The sequence below is a fragment of the Pelophylax lessonae genome, assembly GCF_965119305.1.
Source record: "Pelophylax lessonae genome assembly, chromosome: 4".
NCBI lineage: Eukaryota > Metazoa > Chordata > Amphibia > Anura > Ranidae > Pelophylax > Pelophylax lessonae.
The window spans coordinates 290,208,461-290,226,440 of NC_138771.1; the positions used below are offsets into that span (position 1 = coordinate 290,208,461).

Genomic DNA, 17,980 nt, shown 5'->3' on the forward strand with positions numbered 1-17,980 from the left:
TATTAACTTATATTATTTTTTTTACACTGTGGCTTTACATTTTTTATTTTTTTATCACTTTTATTGCTGTCACAAGGAATGTAAACATCCCTGTGACAGCAATAGGCAAGTGACAGGTACTCGTTATAGAGGGATCTGGGGTTTTTAGGACCCTTGAAACCATTCAAAATGCCAAGATTAGCGTTTTTGAATAGTTTTGATCTTTAAAAACAGCCGTCTTTAGGATGCTAGTAAATTGGAAGTGATGTCATGACGTCGCTTCCGGGTTATTATATCCAAATGCCGGCTTTGTTCGGGTCTCTGGCCAGCCGGCGGATGTGCCAGCTGGTTGTTTGGGTCTCCTGGAGGGATGGGAGAGCCCGGGCGAGCAGCGGAAGGCAGCAAGAGGGAGGGCGTTCTTAGCCGCATCGGTTGTAATAACTCACGGCTCTAAAAAGGCAGGCATCACTCCGGTACAACGGCTTGAAGCCAAATGATGTACAGGTACGTGATTTGGCAGCAAGTGGTTAAAATTACAATTTTACTGCAGCACATACAGTGTATTTATCATATACCACACTCGTTAAAAGGAAATTTAAGTACTAGGCGTTACATTTAAAAAGCAGCAGTATGATCACCCTAAAAAAAAAAAAAAACTATGCTCACTGCAATCAGTAGAGCAGTTTGTGATTATTCTGGGCTGTCCTAGGCTCTGTAGGCTGCAGATTTGATTGCTTCCCCCATCTTCTTGAGGATCCCAGAATGTAGTGGGTGAGAGGAGGCAAATCAGCAGTTTGAATATTTATGTTGTCTCAGCCAATTCCTAGGGGAGGGTGCCAAGAGAGTGCATTAATAGTTCAGAGCCTAAGGTAGTCCTGTATTTGTTCCAAGAGAGTGCATAAATAGTTCAGAGCCTGAGGCAGCCCTGTATTTGTCCAGGAGGAGATTTTACCAACCTGAAGGGCTACGGCCCTTCTAGGCAGCTGAAATTCTACATGTGCTCATCGATGCCTTAGCTGTGGCAGAGCTGGGGGGCCTGATCTGCTAAGAATCTCTGAAGCTAAGAAAGAGATTTAACCGAGGAGTTAGTCTGGAGAGTTCACTTGAGAAAAGTCTAGCTGATATTGGAAGGAGGCATCCAAATATCTAGGGACATTGTTAGTACAGACCTGAGTGTAGGATCCTGAGGACTGTTGCAGTTGCTATACCTTGTGCATCCAACCTAGTGCTTGCCTGACCTAGGGCATTTCTAATGGTGCCCCAGTGCTGTATATTATTGCTGGGCTATTGCTAGAATGACTGGCTTAAGCAGTAGTGATAAAGTGGAGAGTTTCTTCTGATTACTGTTCTGTGTTCCTAGAGCATCCCACAACTCCATATGCCCATACCTAAGTAATTCAGCAATAAATATAAAAAGGCAACCTCTAGACTGTTTATTGAGCCAGAAGAGTGAATGCTGCTGTGTGCCTGGCTACTATTGCATCAATTTGGGAACAGAACCTGAGGAAAACCAGCAGGCCATATTTCTTACTGTGATGGAGCTACCCTCACAAAAAGTGGTTATACTAATGTATAATAAGATGTCAATCGGTAAGACACCAAAGACATCTATATTCCCAGGTCCAGGAGGTTTATGAAATGCACAGATTTCCTAAGAAAGGCATGTATACTGTAAAATTCATATCATTTTTGGTCTCTAACGAACCTTTATTTTATTATATTAAAAAATATGTTGAATGTCGAATTAAAACACTTTGTCAGATGGAAATACAGATGTATTCAAAATAGTTGGCATTAAAGGTATATTGGCTGGAGCATAGTCAAGCAAACAGCTGGAGACCGGATCAGATTGGCTGCAAAAAAGGTATGTATAGCAATTTTTGCTTTACTAGTCTTAGAATGTGGCTGTCAGTGGATTTAGAGTCAATTTGTTTTTGGCTGAGATTCTACTTTAAAGCCCAACCAAACATTTGGTTTAAATTAGATAAATATATTTAATGTGTATCAAAGTAAAAGATGTGAAAAGTCTTAAGTTCTTTTTCTTTAAAATGGAGCCACGGTAGAGTTAGAAAAACCAAGTAGAAAAGCCTGTCCTCTGCCAGCATCCTGTAGATCCTGGACACAGGAGTCACACTAGAGGTCTGACATGTCTCCTGCTAAGTCAGAGCTATGGCTTTCCAATCATCAGGGAGCATGAGCTTTTCTGTTTGCGAGTTAAAAGTCTAAATCAGTAGGTTTTGCCGCTCAAGCTACATTCTGAAGGAATTGAACTGCAAAACTTTGCACACTTTTTCTTTTGATGCACCTGGAATTTACTTAGCCATGTAAACTGAAAGTGTAACTGAGCTCTATTACTAGTGATCACAATACTTTCTCAGATCATTAGTAGTAGTATGGATCATCCAGCCACAACATTAGCAGTCAAGATACAAGTACTACAGTAAAGAAAGACAGGCGATGTTACAGTGGCCCAGATGTAAATTAAGGTAGCACTTGTATTTTTGTAGGAGAAAAGTTGGGGGCCAGTCCTGCTGTTTTAGGCACTGCTCTTATTCACACTGTCCTTGAATTTTATGTAAATTGCAGCCCTGATCTTTTTGTGTTCAATGTTAAAATAGTTTATCTATACATATCACAATCTCAGTCTTGTATAGCACACACTTAGATTGTCATGCAACACTAAAGTCTATAAATAACAGCTAATTTAAAAAAAAAAAATTTTATTAGATTTTTGAGAAACATAAACATCACCCACGCAGGGGTCAACACTAGGCAGACCGCCAGAGCGCCTCACGGCCACCAACACTCAAAGTACATAAAAATAATACAACTTAAAGTGTGTGTGGGTGGCTCACACTTGTACTCAAATGTAAAGCAACCGGAAAAAACATCCCCAGTAAGTTGATATGGCCTTGTCCACCTCCCTACTAGGTTAAGACATCTCAGACAAAACAAAAGGAAAATTAGTCCTTTTTGAGCAACATCAGACTTGTCCCATAGCATCATCATCATTAAGTTATTTGCCCCAGACTTTTTTAAAATTGGACACCCTCTATTATATTTAGTGTCCTTATAGAAGGGTTATTGCTTTCCTGGCATAAAATAGGAAACGGCCCAGCAATGTCCGTTCCACCACCGTAGGGGCCAGCTCCTCAACCAGACCCAGTAAGCAGACCCGTAAAGAAGGGGAAATAACCCTTCTGGAGACCCTTTGTATAACATGGACCACTGCCTCCCAGTATTGTGTGACTACAGGGCATGACCAGAAGATGTGAATGAAATCACCCCTCAGGTGAGAGCATCTCCAACAATCAGGTGGTGTGTCCAGATCCAGATCCATTTTATGCAACCTGTATGGCATACATTAGGATTGGTGCACTATTTTAAATTGGATAAGTCAGTCTCTGAGGGAGACAAGTTGTTTAAATGGGAGATTCCATATATTTCAAGATCCGGAATTTCTGCTAGCCGTTTAGTCCAGAGAACAGCCAATTCCATGGGTTAACTGAGCATAAATGGTTGCAGAGGACCGACATAGGTTTTATCGAGCAGTCAGTCTGCACAGTCTGCTCAGGAGCTAACATGAGGAGGCACACTGGAGAGCCAGGAATTTGGCTGCTAAAGTCATGGAATAATTGCCAATATCTAAAATAATAGGAGAGTGGGACATTATATCTCTAGAAAATAGTGGGGAATTAAATTTACCTAGATCCACTATGGATGAGAGTGCTTTAATTTCAAATGTGGTCCAGGCTTGGGGATTCGGAAGAGAGTATAGATGAGTGAAGGTGGGGGTTAATCCATAAGGGCTGTTCGGGGAATGCTGCAGTGAATTACCAGGTTCAAGACCCAAGCCCACTTTCCAAGCCTTAAGGGTGGTAAGCATAAGAGGTGTCACAGGGTATGGGGCCTTATTTCCATGAAAAGGCAAAAATAGAAGGGCTTCCATAGAGGAAAGCACTGCTGCCTCCAGAACCGGCGCAGTGTTAGAGTTATTAGGACATAGCCACCAGTAGGCTGTAACTATTTGCAAAGCTAGGAAATATTTAAAACAATCAGGCATTGAGAGGCCCCCTTGTGAGGATGGGCTCATTAAAGTAGACTATTTGGCTGGATGGGGGCCCCATAGAAAAGAGACCAAAATTTTAATAAGTGTGGAAAAAAAACGTTTTAGGTATCTATTTGGGCCAAATTTTGGGCAAAATTTATACGACCTAATAGTGATAATGGGAAGTTCTTCCATGCCTTAAGCTTCACCTTGACAACAACAAGAGTTGGTAACAAATTCAAATTCACATATTCAGTAACAGAGCAAGATATTTTAATACCCTTATATTTAAACGTGTCCACCCACTGTAGATGGACATCAAGTGGAGCTCTTGCCCTGGCCTCAGGATCAACAGGAAAAAGCTGAGACTATGTCCAGTACAACCAGAGGCCTGTGACCTCCGAGAACGTATTGAGGATCTGAAGAGAACCCTGTAGGGAGGATCCCGGATTATTAAGAAAGAGGAGTAGATCATCAGAATACAGGGCTATCCTCTTCTCCAGCCAACCAATATGAAGGCATTCAGTCTCTGGGGAACTGCAGAGAGCCTCCATTATTGGCTTCATAGTGATGGAAAAGAGAGCTGGGGAAAGGTGGCAGCCCTGCTGCGTGCCTATATACAGTGAAAAAGGTTCAGATAGGTGATCTCACAATTTAATAGATGCAGTGGGGTGTTTGTACAAGGTGCAAGGTGTATAACCTTTAAATGAAGATGAGCCGAAATGCCATACAACTTAGGACTTTCCATTGCTTGTATCAAAAGCTTTTTCTATATATAGGGATGCTATTACCAGTGTGCACTGGTTGGTGTGTGGGGCATAGATATTAGTAAAGAGTCTATGGATATTTATGACTGTGGATTTACTAGACATAAAACCCATTTGATCTGAGTCTATGACCATGGGGAGGATGCTATTTAGTCTACATGTGAGAAGCTTAGCAAGGATTTTGAAATTCAAGTTTAATAACACCATTGGCCCATATGAGGCACAGAGAGCTAGATCCTTAGGGCTTTTGTGGATCAAAATGATATGAGCTTCACATATGGAGAAGGGGAGGGCATCATCAGCCATGCAATCCGTAAAAAGGGCAGCTAACCGAGGAGCCAGCTGTGCACTGTGTGTCTTGTAAAATTATATAGGGAGGCTATATAGGCCTAGGATCTTACCACTCTGGAAGCAATTGATGGTCAAAAGAACCTCCTCATGAGTTATGGGTCATTCCAGAAATTCCCTCTCTGTATCGGAGAGCCAGCCCAAGGCTACCGAATCCAGAATAGGGTGCATATCAACAGGGTTGTAGTCTGGAGATAAAGAAGAGGTGTAGAGACAACTATAGAAGGTCCTGAACTCATTTAGTATGTCATCAAATGAGGTCACCACCGAACCCCCCTCTGTTTTTATTTCGGGGACAATGGTGAGGGGGGTGTCATGCTGTGCTAACAGGGCCAGGAACCTCCCATTACGATCCCCTGCTCAAAAAAAGTTTGTTTACTCTTATGCAGATCCAGTCTTGTGACCTTAGTCAACTCAACACAATGTAAATGAAGGTCCCTCCTAGCTATCATAAGGGTATCAAAATTGGCAGGGGTGGGGTCAGTAGTATATTCCTGAGTTTGAGTAGTAACGTGGTCCTGGGGGGCATTAGCATCAGAAACCCTGTCTTTTCAAACTGCTGCAATGGCTGAAATGTAGTGTCTTCTTGCACAAGCCTTGAAGGCATTCCATCTGAAGGTAGGTGTGGCAGAACCCTCATTCTGCAGCCAATAATCCTCTAGTAAAGGAGGAATCGCCTCAGAAATATCAGGGTGAGAGAGCCATTGAGTACCTAGGCACCACATGGACACATTGCGTGCCTAACTTACCCTCAGGGTGAGCTCCAGTGGAGCATGGCATGGAGAAGAGTTGGCAAACGCCAAGTCGATACGGGAAGCCGTCCGGTAGGACGAGGAAAAACAGGAGAAATCTTTGGTATCAGGATGTCGCTATCTCCACACTTAGTAACACACAGTTAGGGAAGAGCTTCGAGTTTGAGTCGGAGGGCCTGTTATGGACTGGGGGGGGACCCCACGCCATTTTTTTCATGTTTTTTTATCTGTATTGCCGGGAGCCGACAATACATTACAGCCAGGAGCAAGTTTAAATTACACTTTTTTTCCTTTAGAAATGTCAGTATTGTCAGCATACACTTTTTTTGGGCAATAACTTGCATTTAAGCCTTTAAAATTAAGACTTTTGATTTTTCATGTTTGAGTCCCATAGACTTCAATGGAGTTCGCATGTTCTAACAAACTTTTCCCCTGTTTGCGGTGTTCTGGTGTGAACCGAACAGGGGGGTGTTTGGCTCATCACTACACACAGTAAGATCTGCTTTAAGCGACCAGGATGCCAGTAGGCCAGACGTAGGTTGTCTGGGTGAAGATTTGTCTAAATCAGGAGAGAGAATGGCATTAAAATCACCAGATTTAGCAGTCTAGATGGGGGATACAGAGTAACCTTCTCTAGTATAGTGTATAATAGTGAAGCTGAGAAAGGAGGGCATATAAACAGCAACTATAATGTAGTGCTGTTGCCATGGATTTAGGAGTGCTATTATCTATTTCCCTTGAGGGTCAGTATGTACCAACTCCACTGTACAAGGGAGTGACTTACTAATGAGGATTTAAAATTCCTCTGGAGTAAGTGAAATAGATAGCATGAAATCCTTTTTGTATCCAAGGTTTTTTTAACACCAGGAGATGTGTCTCTTGGAGCGAAATGATATGTGGGGCCAAGGGTTTCAGATACTGAAAGAGGAGTGTTCTTTTAAATTTTGAATTTAATCCCCACACATTTCATGAGAAGATTTTTAGAGTGTCCAACTGTTTTGCAGCCATATAGATCGGTAATTTTAAGCAAAACTGAGGAGGGCAGCTCAGTGGGGAGGAGAAACCTGGGAGCAGCAAAAGGAAAGTGAGGCAACACAGACACAAAAACACACAAAAAAATGATACCCAGAAACAACTGCACCTACCCTGCCCATACTCAAACTGACTAAAAAAAACAAAAAAAGCAGGAGTCTTCCGGAGCCAGGCCTATACCCAAAACAGAGCAAAAATTAGTCACAGATGTTGTCCGATGGTGATGGAAAGGTCAACCAGAGTTCCAAAAACGTCCCTGAGAACCGTTAAGTGATCCAATGGTTAGAAACAATGCATCTAACACCATAAGGTGCAACTTGTATGTAAACCTGAAGAACACATTACCAAGGAGTATTGAACTCCGTGTTAAGGAGCGCTAGCTTCAGTAAACGAAGGATGCAGTCCATAAACAGTGCCCAACAGCAACTTAATAATGCAAGGTGCAGAATGTTACACCAAGCTAATGGCCAACAGCTGTTTCAATGGCAACCAGCCCAAACGACAGAAGAATACCTTGAGACCAAGCCAGGTGAAGCAACGCGGACAGCCAAATCCTGACGGAAAGGTACCTTACAAGGGTCTGTGGGTGTCCAGCCAAGAGGAGGACGACTCAGGTGTTTTGAAGAAGTGGGGCATGTCCCCAACAATGACCTGGAGTTTGCTGGGAAAGAGAAGGCTGTAGGTAAAGCCCTTTTCTCTAAAGCACTTGAGAAACTTCCTTGAAGGAACGGCGGCATTGTTGGATTTCAGGTGAGTCAGGGAATGTGGAAATTTAATTATTTTTAAAGGAAAGGTCCTTCTTTCTGCGTGTCATAGACAGCATTATATCCCTGTCCCAGTAATTAAGCACCCGTAGGAGGAAGGGCCACGGTGGGACCCAAGGGATCGGTGGAGTGGGTGGCACACGGTGAGCTCCCTCTACCACAAATGTAGGAGGTAGATTTTCCTGGCCTAGGAGCATGGCCTGAGAAGACTCTGCAAATTTAGCATGCTGGAAACCTTCTGCTTTTTCAGGTAGATCCAGGATACATATATTATAGTACCTAAGGCGAATTTCTGTATCTATGGCCTTATCCTGAAGTGTCCTTACCTGCATTTGCAATGCATGGAGCTCCTGGGAGCTCTAATGGTGTCCTCAGCCTGGGAGATCCTGTCTTCAGCCTCACTGAGGCGGGAGCAGAATTTCTCCATAGAAATCCATAGCTGCACTCTGTTCCCTTGTGTGCAAGTTAGCCGCCACTGGAGACAAGCAGGAGGGGCACAGAGAGGATCTGGTGCTGCGCTGCTTACGAGACATTTGCAGCCTCTGGAGACAAACAGTCGAAATGTGGAGAATGTGGCTTGCCAAATTGAGCTAATGAGAGGTGAAAAGAGCTGGTACAGGATAGTAGGACAGGATCATATAAAAGTAGCTCTAGCGATGTGCGGCCTGCCTCGCTCACATCTCAGCAATGCCCCAAATAACAGCTCGTTTTATATGTAATGCATTTATGTTGTGTTTTATGATGCTTGTCACCACAATTGACCATGGACAGACAGATGTCTCCCTTTGAATGATTGTACTTAGGCTGCTCTCCATACTTTGGGTGACCAACAAATAAATATGTGGGTGCTTCAAATAGGTAAGGGAATGACACCATTCAATGTCCAATTGTCATTTAAAGGTTGCCTTGCCAGCACTCCAGGGAGCATGCTGTTATAGGGAAAATATGGCAAGCAAAGCCAAAGCCAATGTTTCAGTGCCCTTTCTCAAGTCTAAATAGTGACAATATGTAAATTAGAAGTCTACTTCTTGGTGTGCATGATTTGAACTGTAAACAAAGACTGTTGAGATATCATACTGTCCCAAAGTTAAATGAATAAAGACACAATTTTCATCCATTTTTTGTATATAAACGAATGTGGTTCAGAGAATGTAAAAGTGATTTTCCTGCTTGTTAGAATATTCTGTTTTCTGATTATCAGAAGTGCAGCGCACCTCTACAGAGCCAGATTGTAGGAAGTGATGCCCTCTTTGGTCACATTGCTTGCTTTTATTGACTAACATATGATCAGTCTTTAGAAATGTAATTCCTTTTGGCTTGTATTACCCATAGTGACACCTGCATGTCATACATCAACAAAGCCAGCTACTGGAAAGACATTTGTATTCTTAACACAGATGTCCTTTAATATACACAGTTGTGCTCTTGTGCACTTTTCCAGACAGAGGGCTGGTTGGAAATTGTAGACTGTACACTTTGACCATTGCTTTTCAGTTCACTTAACCACTTAAGCCCCGGAAGATTTTACCCCCTTCCTGACCAGGGCCTATTTTGCGATTCGGCACTGCGTGACTTTAACGGACAATTGCGCATTTGTGCGACGCTGTACCTAAACGAATTTGACGTCCTTTTTTTCCCACAAAGTGAGCTTTCTTTTGGTGGTATTTGATCACCTGTGCGATTTTTTGATCATGTGCTATAAACAAAAAAAGAGCGACAATTTTGCAAAAATAACAATATTTTTCACATTTTTTTTATATGAAATTCCCCCCCAAAAAATGTAAAAATCTAAATTTTTTAACATTTTTGGCCAATTTGTTTTCTGCTACATATGTTTGGTAAAAAAAATCACAATAAGCGTATTTTGATTGGTTTGCACAAAAGTTATTGCGTTTACTAACTAAGGGAAAGATTTTTGTAATTTTGGTTGTTTTTTTTTTTTTAACGAGTAATGGCGGCGATCTGCGATTTTTTTTGCGGGACTGCAACATTGCGGCGGACAGATCGGACCCTTGACTGACATTTTTGACACTTTTGGGTTTACCAGTGACATTACTACAGTAATCAGTGCTATACATATGCACTGTTACTGTAAAAAGTACACTGGCAGGGAAGGGGTTAACTTTATTGGGGAAGGAGGGGTTAAGTGTGTCCCTAGGGGCGTGTTTCTAACTATGATTGGATGTGGCTTTACATGTAACAGCACAGATCAACGGTCCTACATAGCAGGACCTTATGATCTGTGCTGTTACACAGGGAAGAATGACAGGCGGCTTTGTTTACATTAGCCGCCTGCATTTCTCTCTTCACAGTGGACGATCGCGAGTGACCGGCGGACCCGAGGTGTCCGTGAACGGGCCGGGCGGGAGCGCGCCTCCGGGGGCGCGCGCTCGCCCCCTAGTGGCTTATAGGCTAGTGACGTACCCATACGTCACTTTGCCTGGCCGGGGCTGACCACCGCAGTATATGTGCTTGCGGCGGTCGGCAACCGGTTAATAATCCAATGCATAAGGCAGCTACAATTGAAAGAATACACAGCAATGCTCCTAAAGTTATTATACAGTATAACTTCACCACTGTCATATTTAAATTACAGCACATGTTCGACAGTTAAACTGCAAAATATGCTGTTCCTCTGTTAGGAAGCATTCAATGGTGGCCCAGGGTATAGACTATGGAGTTGCTATACTAAAGGCAAATAGACTGTGCACTTTGCAAGTGGAGTTGCTTCAGAGCTTAGTAAATGAGGGGGAGATCTGTTGACTTCCATCATCCAATCATGTGCAGTTTTTTTTTTCCCTTGCATATGATTGGGTGTTCTTTGTAAAGTGAAGCTTTACCTCATTTACTAAACTCTGGAGCAACTGCACTTTTAGAGTGCAACTGCACTTGCAAAGTGCACAGTCTATTTGCCTTTAGTAAATCAACCCCTCTGACTCACATTGTGTAACACTGTGTCTGATCCACTAACATTGTGTATCCCTCGAATGGGAATATCATATACTGCATGACTAGTCCAAGGTGGGATGTTTTGTCTATAATTTGGGGTTGATTTGCTAAAACTGGAGAGAAGCTTTGACGAAAAAACCTGGAAGCAGATTGGTTTCTTTGCACCAGATTTTGCACTCTCCAGTTTTAGTAAATCACCCCTTTGTCACAGTTATAACTGTATTTAATTTTATTAATACAATAATGTAAAAGATGTAATCCAACTTGGCTAAAAAAAAAAAAAAGATAAAAAAGCAAGAAAAAGTGTATGCACATGAATATTATATGCCCTATTTATTTTCTAGAGCTTGTTTCTAAATAAAACAAAAGAATAGTGAGAGCCAAGTGGGAAAGAAACAGTTCACACCAGATAATAATGAGAATGCCTGGGCTTCGGTGCAACTCCAAAGACTACTATTTTACTTACTTAGTCAGTTGGTCACTTATGCTCCCCATAAAGCTCCTCAGCTACATTTAAGTAGCATCTATAAGTACTCACGTGGTGTAGTAAGAATGAGTCACTATATACCACAGTAACAACGAGAGGTTTTCTGCTTTGCTGGCCTTGTAGTAAATAGGTACACTATAATAATTCTGCATGAAAGTTTACAAAGTCTACAAATATAACTATTTTCGGTATGCCTGTAATATAGTACATGTCATCTAATACTAGTTTTCAAGGGTATTTCAGTGCCATAGATAGCATCATTAAATAAAAACTACAAGTAATGTTAGCCAGACACTCTGTTGTGAGACAGTGAAGCTAATCTGATTTCACCTTGTGTCAAAAATAAATGTACTGTCAATGACTCAGTGCTGGCTCTCTAACCATGACTAATGCCAGAACACCATTAATAAAAAAGCTGACAGCAGCTATAAAATTATTTCCAATTCAAAAGAATCAAAACCTTAGCTTTAATATTTATAAAACCTGTGCACTGCTACAATCAAATCAAACATAAATCTCCATGAAGTTAGGGTGATCCCAATTTTTTTGATCACCTTTAAAGCAAATCTGTCATGAGCTAAACATGGAGGCTATCATTGTTGACACCTCCTCACAAAACTTAAAGTAGGCATAATGGCAGTATTACTTTTAAACAAATATTAACATTCAAAAGGTGTACAGCTATCAATTTACATGTCAGATAACACACGGTACCTTCTTCAGACTTTGTTGTTGCAGTGCATGTGTCCTCCTTTCCTTCTCCAGCAGAATTTGAGGCTTGAATAGAGAAGTTATATGTGGTATTGGATAGAAGATCCCTGAAGGTGTAGGCAATATCAGTAGCGAAAACAAAGGTAGCAATATTTTGAAATTTTAGGACGTACTGAGTTATTTTTCCATTTGGGCGAGCTGGTGGATCCCACTGTACTAAAATGGACTGCCAACTTGTTGCCACACAACGCATGTTCTGGACCGAGTCTGGGGCTTTAAAGAAATATATACATTTTACATTCACATAGTAACATTGGATCACACATCACTTATAATAGCAGATTATTAGAAAAACATCAGTGCAAAGTAGTTTGGACGATGATAAACATACAATATATCAATATATATATTCATACATACCTGACTCTTCTGTTGTGAACTGAATAGTATTGCTAAATTGATTACCATTCCCTGCTTTTGTAAAAGCAGATACACTGGCTACATAGGTCTTAAATGGGTCCAAATTGGTAAGCTTTGCTTCTGTCTGAGCACCTGATATATTCTGAGAAACAAAAAACAGCCTAGTTAATATGGACACTACCTAAGTCATATTTACCCTAATGGCCTTTGTGGGTTAGTACCCATGGGTGCAGGGTTACAACGGGCAGCACTAAACCCAAATATTTACAATCTGGGTAATTTCAGCAAGAGAACTGTGCAAACTAGAGTAAGGGATGTTGAGAGGAAAAGGAAGTTGTTGAGAAGAAAAAGAAGACTCTTGTGATTTTATTGCTTAGTATACCTCCAACCATACTTTTTTTCTCTAGCTGGGTAATCTGCATAGTTGAAAGGCAGCACTGCAAAAAAAGCAGTCAGCATGCCAGCTCCAATAGTGCATTTTAGTAGTAGTTTTTACTAAATAATATGACATAAGGGGTGAAGCTTGTACAACGAAATGCTATTTTTCAGAAGTACATAGTGCAGTATAATGTCTACATACAGTACTGGGACTATACTTTTCCAGGCATCAAAATAAAACTCAAAGCCATTACTGCAAGACTTTGTATATATTACTGTTCTGTGCATCTAATTATTGTTATAATATAAACATATACTGTATTAACAGATATATAGATTTTCATGCTAAAATCTGATTGTGTAGTGGAGATGGAATAGAGGCAATAGGATTAAATCAACTTATCTTTTGTGATTTTTGAAGTAAAAGATGTACCAGTGTGCATGCTCTTTACATAAAACTCCTATTAGTTTTTTTTTTTGTCAGTATCCTACTAGGGATATTTCCTTTTATCTCTCCTCTTGTTCTAAGATGGTAAAGAAAAGTGAAGAAAATCTCCCTAAACATGAGGGCAGGTCCTCTCATGTCACCAAACATTTGTCCCCATTGAATGAATTTCCTCCACCTCTTGCTTTGATGACAACTCTAAAATTTTGGATTCTCCCCCACTTTCTGTTTCGGTGACAATGGACACCAGGACAAATAAAGATGTGAATTTACCCAGCAGAGAAATAGACAGTAGAAAAATTGTCAAAGGATCATGAACCTTTCCCCATTCTATTCATAACTAAAAAACAAATTAAAGAGGTTGTAAACCCCCCTTCATGACTTTTGCCTATAGGTAAGCCTATAATAAGACTTACCTATAGGTACTGTAAATATCTTCTAAACTTGCACCGTTTAGGAGATATTTACAATTGCATTCAGCCGGTGACGTCATCGGCGCATGCGCCCTGAAGGAACGGCCACCTGTGCCGTTCCTTAAGAGCCCTGTGCCGTGAACGGCGGCTCCCACGCGCATGCGCGGGAGTGATGTCATTTGATTGGCCAGAGGATGCAAACCAGGAAGAAGGACGGCCGAACATGTCGGCCATCTCAGCGGAGAGCAGGCGGCACTGCGGGGCTTTGTTATTAGGTAAGCATTTTATAATGAGCTAGTATGTGATGCATACTAGCTCATTATGCCTTTGTCTTTCAGGTTTTTCTTTTTTACATTTTTTTTTTCTGAAGTTTACAACCTCTTTAACTAGAGAAAAACATTTTGATTTTACATTTAAAGTGTAAGTCCACCCTAACACTAAAATCTCTGCATCTACAGGCATCCATGATTTAACCTATCTAGCCCTGTAAACAAGAAATCAGTATACATACCTTTTTTGAGACTGATCCGGTCTCCAGCGGTGGAAGCTCTGGAGAGGACACAGCCGATAACGGCTGTGAAATGAATGGGAAGGGACATCACCCATAAAACTACTATGGGGGTTCCGTTGCCGGTTGTGTTCTTTGCAACCGCCTCCACAGCGAAGCCGCGGCTGACAGCTCAGCATCGTATAAGGTCGGATTGGCTTCAAAAAAAGTATGTATAGTCATTTCTTCTTTACAGGGCTAGATAAGTTAGTGTTAGATCGTGGATGTCTGTAGATGCAGGGATTTTAGTGTTAAGGTGGACTTCTACTTTAAGTCATCCATGGCAACTGTTTCATTTTTCCTAAGTTTTGGATATATTTACCTGAAAGAATATAGACTGACTGATGTTTTCCACAATTTTAAAGCTGTACATGTGCACAATACCATTAGGTCTTGGACTAGGCCTCCACTGCAACCAAGCAGAGCTGTCACTTGCATTGATGAAAGTCAGATTGTAAGGAGGTACTGATGGCTCTGTAATGCAAAGGGTGTAATGTTTTCAATGATTTTGGAAATATTATACAAAAATATATATTTTTTAAAAAGTAGATTAAAGTAGATTTCCAGGTAGGTACAAAAACCAATAATGAATGCACTTCTGTTAATATAAAACAATATATAAACTAAATGTATTTTTAAATGCAACTGGTAGGAATACCTGATTTGTCATTCTGATTTTGTCATGGGATGAGCTTTCTGTGATCTCCTCCCCAACAAAACTGGAAAAGGAGGGGAAAATGCAGAGCCAATGGGCCCTTCTGCAGTAGACATGCTAAGGCTAGTCATACGTGACTTTCAATCAAGTTTGTCTAGCCATAGGGTGCCATCAGGGCCACTCACAGTTGAATTTTTACCAGTTCAGTAGGTATTGGCTAAAATTTGAGATGAGTATAACCAGCTTAACACTGGAAACATCCTGAAAGGAGGAAGAGCCAAGGCGATGACCCATCAATGTCCTATCAATAAGCTGGATGTGTATCATGGACCAAGCTGTAACCTCTACCTGCAGCAGAGGTTCAGGACCACGCTATGATAATCAAGAACCAGACTATGCTGCCTGGTAGAGGTTTTTGAATTATTATCTAGGTTGAAGCTGAACAGAGTTATTATTCTTTCATCAGGTAAGGCGTTTAATATATAGGTATTTTAATGCAAAAAATGCATGGCTAAGAATGTTTTAAAGTAACCCTAGCATTGCACATTCCGGGAATACGAGCAATAATGCGCATTTCTGCACATGTTCCTGGAATGCATGGTGCTGGAATTTGTTAATTGCACCATAATCATGGCCAGCAAATGTATATTGCATCCCACTGCAAATGTCCTAAGACACACCAAGCTCTGCACCTAAAAAAGTGCATTAGCTTCTTTGGTGTGTTTGTCACACTTAGGACAACCCATTCAAGTAAATGGGCTTCCCTATGTTGCTGCATGAAAAACACAAAAAATGGCCAAAAAATGTGAATTCGCGTAATGCGCAGATTTAAATGGGGCCTCACAATGCCTTCTTTTCTAGAAAGCCACTGCAATTTTCCTCAGGTATTATCCAGTGTCAGCATTCACAACAAGGACCAACATGTTATCCCATAACAGAAATTATTATAAAAACCCTGACATGTGTGCAGTAGACTTTATTTTCTTGACTGCTTGCACAGATGAGCAGCCTACTCTTCATTCTGTGACCAGCCAGTATACAAATATATCATATTTACTTTACGGAGTTCTCCTCTCTGGCAGCACTTAAAGCTGAACTCCAATCAGCTATAAAAATGCCAATATGGTATCCCACACCATGTTTATGATATAATACTCATTTAGTAAAGCGGGGTGTAATCCAGAGGAATAGGTACCAAATTCAGTGGTCATATGGCGGCCAGAAATATTCTTCACTCCAGCACTTTAATGTGCCCTTGATATTATCACATACAGTGTAGGACTAGTGATGGCCACTGGTCTAGCATTATTTTGGATATCATTGTCAAAAGGGAAGACCACACAACTGCAGGTAGGAGTGACTTTGTGGGACAAAGGCTTCATTCTTAAACCAGTGGGTAAAAAGCCTACAGGACTGAGGAATAAGGTAAGTAATTCTAATATTATTAGACTAAACAGGCATTAGACTTAAAAAGTGGATCAAGTTCAGCTTTAAAGGACTGTGCTTAAGAACAGACACATAGCGTGAGCTGAATACATACAGTATACACAGTATCTGTTATACCATTTATGTATATAAAAAAAAATATATATATATATATATATATATATAATGTATATATATATATATATATATATATATATATATATATATATATATATATATATATATATATACATATACATATACATATATATATATATATATATATATATATATATATACATACATATATATATATATATATATATATATATATATATATATATATATATATATATATATATATATACATGCCGACTTGAAAAAATGCTGATAGTACTGCTGCAAATAACTTGAAATGCCACCCTTAAGCACTGAACTTTATTACCAACATCATCTATGTGATATTTTCCATGTACAGAAAAAGTAGACTTTTTAATTTACTTTAGCAAACTAATTCGATATTAAGGTAAAAACAAAATGACAAACAAATAAACAATAACAGATATCTGTAAAAAAAAAAAAAAAAAAGCAGAAAAATATTCAGGTAAACATATTTTTAGATCAGCAAGGCAAAAAAGCTATAGATGCATTTAGGATAGAGTCACAATGAGCGATACCACAAGGCATCATTAAATAATCTTTTCTATGACAAAATGTCAAACTACTCTGCTCTCAGTGTGACTTTCGGTCAAGTGCAGAGGACAAAATAATAAAATGCCACCAGTGTAAGTACAGTTTTTGTAACGTAGCTAAACCTGTCAAAGCAATGAAATTCAAGCACCAAAGAAGAACATATCATGCACAGCTTTGACCTTGTTAGAGAAATGTAATAATTCAACAAACATTCAAGAAACATGAGAAAGAAGACGAAGACAGTGAAACTGGAAACATGTACAGGATTATGAAGGATCACTTTTCTGATGATTTTAATTTAGCACAAATATGTCATAGGACAATTACCTGCTTCATCTGTGAGAAATGGAAGCCGGACAGAAGGACCCGTTCCTTTTATTGTTCTTGCAGCAACAAAGATAAAATACTGGGTAAATGGTTCAAGATCCTTTAAAGTGATGGAAACTTCCATAGTATCAGGAAAAGACTTGTTTCCCTGTGGTCCATAAATCTGTATGTAGTAAGCAGTTATAAAACCGTTTGGACGTTCTGGGGGATCCCATGATAACAAGACTGAAGTAGACGTTAGGTTTTTGCATTCTCTGATCATAGGTGGTGTTTCAGGGACTAGAAAAAAAAATCATATTAAATAAAGTATATCTACAGGCTTGGGCCCATAAAACCTTGTATGAGTAAGCTCTGCTGTGATTCATGACTACTCACACATGACCACAGATACATGTGCAGGAATTATTTTTACTTCTAAGACTTAAACTGATGGTACAGTTGCATCTGCCAAATATTGTCAAAACACTTAGCAAAAGCCCAATTACCTATAGAAGCCCAAACCTTAGTTTACTTCTATTTTTTAGGAAACTGAAAGTATAGAAATGATATGAAAGTGATTTATAGACAGTGAGCATGGGAACAAGAGCAATCTTCACCAATGTTCTCTTTTAATTTGTGTGTGTGTGTGTGCGTGCTTGCATGCGTGCGTGAGTGTCTTATACTATTGTCAGGAATAAGGAGGATTTTGATGCTCTATACCAGGCATGTCCAACCTGCAGCCCGAGGGCCGTATGTGGCCCGGAACCGCAGGCAATGCGGCCCACTGCCCCCTGACAATTATTATTTTTTTGCTGGGGAGGAAGGAAGTCGAGTTGGGGGCACAGCCACAGTGGCTTCCAA

At 40.3% G+C, this 17,980-nt stretch overlaps 1 protein-coding gene across 3 annotated transcripts in view; it reads right to left on the reverse strand.

Moving 5' to 3' along the window:
* PTPRQ (protein tyrosine phosphatase receptor type Q) overlaps positions 1 to 17,980 on the reverse strand; it is a 451,882-nt gene that overhangs the window by 155,299 nt on the left and 278,603 nt on the right. For all 3 annotated transcript variants that reach the window (XM_082257134.1, XM_082257133.1, XM_082257132.1), the window contains exons 41-44: positions 17,141 to 17,419; positions 14,363 to 14,514; positions 12,258 to 12,399; positions 11,841 to 12,110 (exon numbers count right to left, since the gene is read on the reverse strand). In XM_082257134.1, the coding sequence (XP_082113260.1) occupies positions 11,841 to 12,110; positions 12,258 to 12,399; positions 14,363 to 14,514; positions 17,141 to 17,419 (843 nt within the window). The remainder of the gene's footprint in view (positions 1 to 11,840; positions 12,111 to 12,257; positions 12,400 to 14,362; positions 14,515 to 17,140; positions 17,420 to 17,980) is intronic.